Below are 5,000 nucleotides of genomic sequence, written 5' to 3'. Positions count from 1 at the left end.
CAACACCACAGCGTGCCAAGGTTATACAGGCAAAGGGTTAGTTTGTTGAGAGATTTTATGAAGCAGGGTTAAAAATATAAGAAACAAAAAATACACTGCACGTGCGGAAACGATGGCATGATAACTATTTCTTCCTTTTTTTCTTCTTACCCCCCCCCCCCACACACACACACACACACCCTTCAACCCCCTCTACCCCTTGTAGGGTCCGGACGGCTATGGAAGGGAAGGTAAATGCGGAAAATTGAGAAGGGGTGGGGCGGGCGGGCGGGCAAGGGAGTGGGTGATGAAGAACGACCTTTTTTCTGCATCTTTATTAAATAAATCTCTTTTTTTCTCCTTCTTCTTCTTTTCTATTAATATATCATTTTCAAGTAAAAATGTGAGCACTACTTTACATTAATGTTGGCTGTCTTTGTTTCACATCCATCATTTACACACATAAAACATATCAGAAACAAAATTCGTTTGTCAGTATATGTTTTACAATTTGTTCCTCATTGAATTTCTGAACTTTTTGTCTTAAAAATAGCCAGGAAATCTGCCATCGTCTCCAGACGTTATTCAAAGAACCCTCTAGTTAGCAGAATCTCCCAAAGTCATGCGCACAAAGGATCATGCACGAAAAGAAGTTTACTAAAATGGGAACCCCCGACCAACCACCGCTAAATACCACACAGGCGAGTATTAATACAAGCAACAAAGATGAAACAATGAAGTTTGCAGCCCAGTGCATACTGTAGTAAATACGATAATTTAATTTCATCTACACACACAAAAGTATAATCTTAAAAAAAATAAAAAAAATAAAAAGTCAACATACGCAATCATAATCGACTAAATCTATCATTAAAATGTATTCATTCATGGTGATATTAATAAGACCTGTTAACACAAACATCGGATTTCAACTCTTGTTTTGTTATCCAGTTCAAATTCATGTAAACATTGTCTTCTATGTATACATTCTTATACCGATATTCAGACTCAAACCATATCAACCACGAACGGTCACACACACACACACACACACACACACACACACACACACACACACACACACACACACACACCGAGTATCATTTTCGCTTCCTACTCCCACTTGACTCTGAGGGTAACCCTGTATGCAGACTTTAATTTATATTAATGGTACCACAGGGACCTAAACCAATCGATACCGGCAACCAGAGCCATCAGAATCCACTTGTCTGACTTTGTCTTGTCAAGGTGTAAATGGTGCCAGAGCAGTGCCGAAGAGACCCAATGCCATTAGCGCTGCTACAATGGGACTTGAGCTCTCTTTCTCTCTCTCTGTGCCTGGACTGCTCAAATGACGACTGTAAAGGTCAGGACCACCTTGCCAGTGACACCCCAAGGTGTCCAAGAGAATGTTGGATGGAGTCAGTAGAGCCATGCGCACTTTTCGTGCTTCCCATTCATCTGTCAATCCCCTGATTTCGTTTCATTTCTTTCTTTCTTTTTCCTAACACGCACATTGCCCACGTTCACTAAACATCACCGTATGGTTTAAAAACAAAACAAAAAAAAAAACAAACCTGTTAGTGACTTCAATTGTTTTCGTTGTAAATGCGTACATATAGTGCGAAATTGGTCTTGATGTCAAACTTTCACAGGACGATACTGGTAATTTTGAATTGGAATCTCTCTTCCATGAAGACAGATTAGGGAAAGGCATCGTTGTTGGAAATAATCATCTACACTTTTTTTTAACGGTATTGTTCTGTTATGAATCAACTCAACTCGTACTACAAAACATAATATCAACTGCACATCAATCTGCATGACCATCAACCAAAACGTATAAATCAAGAAGACACGTGTGATACATCACACGGAGAAAGACGTCCGCGACCTTGTGAACTTATGACCTCATACATATTAATAATCAGGAATCAATAGCATCGCAGAAATTGCAACGACAGTTTCTGACTGGTGGAAAGTGGGTCGCCGAGATGCACTCTGGATCTGCATTTACATTATACGTCGCTGTTCCGATTGGGCCTTTCAATATTATCCGCTCATTTCAAATTCCGTAGAATGTTCTTTCTTTCTTTCTTTTTCCTTTTGTTTTCTTTATATTTTCTTTATTGGTACGTATTTGAAGAATTAGTGGTTCATCAAAGAAGAACATAGTTTGAGTGCGAAATCTTTACACAGAAAACAAAAGCATAATCGCAATAATGTTGGTGATATATATGCTATTATAACTATCATTTTTGATTGACAAAGAGAGAGTGAAAATCGAAAAACTGAAAATCTTGACTTACCTGCCTTAGCCACACGTTAGTTGTCATAATCTGGTTTTTCTCATCCTGAAATAAACATACAAAATATTACTTCTTGCCATTCTTTCAACATAAGGAACGAACATCCTAATTTCAATGTGTACCTAAATGGCAGATTACATGGCGAAATGTAATGGAATGACCAAAGCACGAAACGTCCTCAAGGTTGTAACGAATCCATTGAAAATCAAATGTAAAATGTATAAATTGTATACCGCCTCCCATCCCCCATCCCGCGCAAGCTCTCTCTCTCTCTCTCTCTCTCTCTCTCTCTCTCTCTCTCTCTCTCTCTCTCTCAGTCACTCACTCACACACACACACACACACACACACACACACACACACACACACACACACACACACACACACACACACACACACACACACACGTTGACATAACCTTCCATCCCTCCTTCCTTCCTTCCTCTCACTCTCAACACTCTCATGCATCCTTCACGAACAGCAGAATGAATAATTCCCCACGGACGATGGTCGCTGGACCGTCATTTGATCACGAGGGGCCCACATAAAAGCCTGGAAGACGGACATCCAGTGGCCAGGGAAACTGCCCGGCCAAAGGGTCATCGTGAATTTTGGGCTGTACAAAAACACGGCCACACTGGTCCTGGTTTCAAATGCGTGGAGGATGAGGTGTGGGCGGGGCAGTGAAGCTGGGGTGGGGTGGGGAGGGGTGGGTGATTCTGGTCACGAAATGCTGCAATGGGAGGTGGGAGGGGGGGGAGGGGGTAGGGCAAAGTGATGGAGGGTGGTTGTGGTGGGATGAGAGGGGTAGCTCGCTCGCTTTCCTCTCGAAGGAGATTTAATGGTTTCAGCTTGTGATTATTGTGGGATAACGAAATGAAATTTGTTTGTTGAAAAAAGGGTGATAGGACAAAAAATAGGGGGTGAGGGAAGGGTGAAGGGTTAACGTATTATTATTATTTTTTTTTTTTTAAGTGGTCTTATCTTGTTTTAAGGTGACTGATTGATCGATTGATTGATTTGCTTATTTACTTATTTTTCCTTTTTCCTTTTCGACTTTCTTTGTTTTTATTATCTTTATAAATGAAGTGAGATGAACATACAGAAAGAGAAGAATGAATAAATTTGCTGAATTAAATGCTTGTTCAAGAGAGACTGCCCTTTCTGAAACTAATATCATCCAACGTTCGATATCAATTCTTATGGTTTCTGTGATCACACACACACACACACACACACACACACACACACACACACACACACACACACACAAAACACACCTCATATCCACAGATGAAATTGCACGCGGATACAAACTACAAAAAAGAGGTGTGAACCCTCAAGAGGACGGAAAACGGAAGCAAAGACGAAGAACAATAAGTAGAAAAGAAGAATGAGGAAGGTGAATCAGAAGAAGAAGAAGAAGAGGTAGAAGTAGTAGTAGTAGTAGTAGTAGTAGTAGTAGTAGTAGTAGTAGTAGTAGTAGTAGTAGTAGAAGAAATCTAGGAAGTTTAAGAAGAAGTTCTAAAGAAGACATACAAGAAAACCTCAGCAACCTTTCTTCTTTTCTTTTCTTTTCTTTTTTCTAAAAAAAAACCCACCTATTTTCCACTCATTGCCCCACTCTCAAAAAGAGAAGAAAAAGATCTGACCCCAGCAGAGGACAGTGAGGCGAGAAACAGGGGAAAGGGGAAGAGAGTCCCTGGCGGAAGAAAGGCCGGTAAAGGGACATGGAGGGGAAGAAAGGCAGTCTGATGACTTCCTACCACCCCGGCAGACGAGGAGTCGGTCAGCCTACCGGTTAATTTATTAAAAAAGAAAAAAAAAAAGAAAAAAAAAAAGAAAAGAAAAAAAAAGTTATTTGAGGAAGATAAGATGGGGAAACAGATGATCAAAGTCACGAAGGGAAGAAAGGGCAGGAAAAGAGACATTGGAAGGGCGGGGGATGGGGGAGGAGGGGGAAGGGTTGAAGATGGGGGTGGGGGTGGGGGGGAGGGGGGAGGCAGTCTGATGATTTCCTTGTACCCTATCAGAAGAGGATTTGGTCAGTGTACGGGTAAATTAGAACAAAAAAGAAAAGAAAGATTTTAAGATATAAGAAAAAAGTCAAATTGAGGAAGATCAGATAGGAAAAAACAGTTGGGTAGAGACACGTAGGGAAGAGACGGCAGGAAAAGAGACAATGGAAAGGGGGGTAGGGGGTAAAGGGGGGCTGGTGAGAGAAAGACAGTCTGATGACTTTAAAGTATGTGATCAGAAGAGGAGCCGGTCAGGAGACCAGTCAAAATAGTATAAGAAATATTTCAAAATATGAGAAAAGTCAACTGAAGAAGATCAGATGTGAAAAAGCAGATGGACAGAGACACGAAGGGAAGAAACGGCAGAAAAAAGAGACATTAGAAGGGTGGAGGGTGGAGGGAGGGAGGGGGGTGTAGGGGAAGGCGGGGGGGGGGGGGGGGGGTGTTGCGGAGAGAAAGGGGGTTTCCTTGTAGCCCATCAGAAGAGGAGTTGGTCAGCGTACCGGTCCATGAGGAAGATCAGATGGGAAAAAAACAGTTGGGCAGAGACACGGAGGGAAGAAACGGCAGAAAAAGATACATTGGAAGAGCGCGGGGAGGAAGGGAGGGAGGGGGGTGGGGTGACGGAGAGAAAGGGGGTTTGAGGACTTCCTTGAACCTCATCAGAAGAAGAGTTGGTCAGGATACCGGTCCA

The 5,000-nt window shown here is 42.0% G+C and overlaps 1 protein-coding gene across 6 annotated transcripts in view; it reads right to left on the bottom strand.

Annotated features, from left to right (window-relative positions):
• Positions 1–5,000, bottom strand: part of LOC143281962 (acetylcholine receptor subunit alpha-like) — an 83,217-nt gene that overhangs the window by 40,468 nt on the left and 37,749 nt on the right. For all 6 annotated transcript variants that reach the window (XM_076587305.1, XM_076587310.1, XM_076587309.1 and 3 more), the window contains exon 2: positions 2,289–2,333. In XM_076587305.1, the coding sequence (XP_076443420.1) occupies positions 2,289–2,333 (45 nt within the window). The remainder of the gene's footprint in view (positions 1–2,288; positions 2,334–5,000) is intronic.

This window comes from Babylonia areolata, chromosome 5, assembly GCF_041734735.1.
Source record: "Babylonia areolata isolate BAREFJ2019XMU chromosome 5, ASM4173473v1, whole genome shotgun sequence".
NCBI lineage: Eukaryota > Metazoa > Mollusca > Gastropoda > Neogastropoda > Buccinidae > Babylonia > Babylonia areolata.
This window is presented reverse-complemented; position numbering and strand designations above follow the sequence as displayed.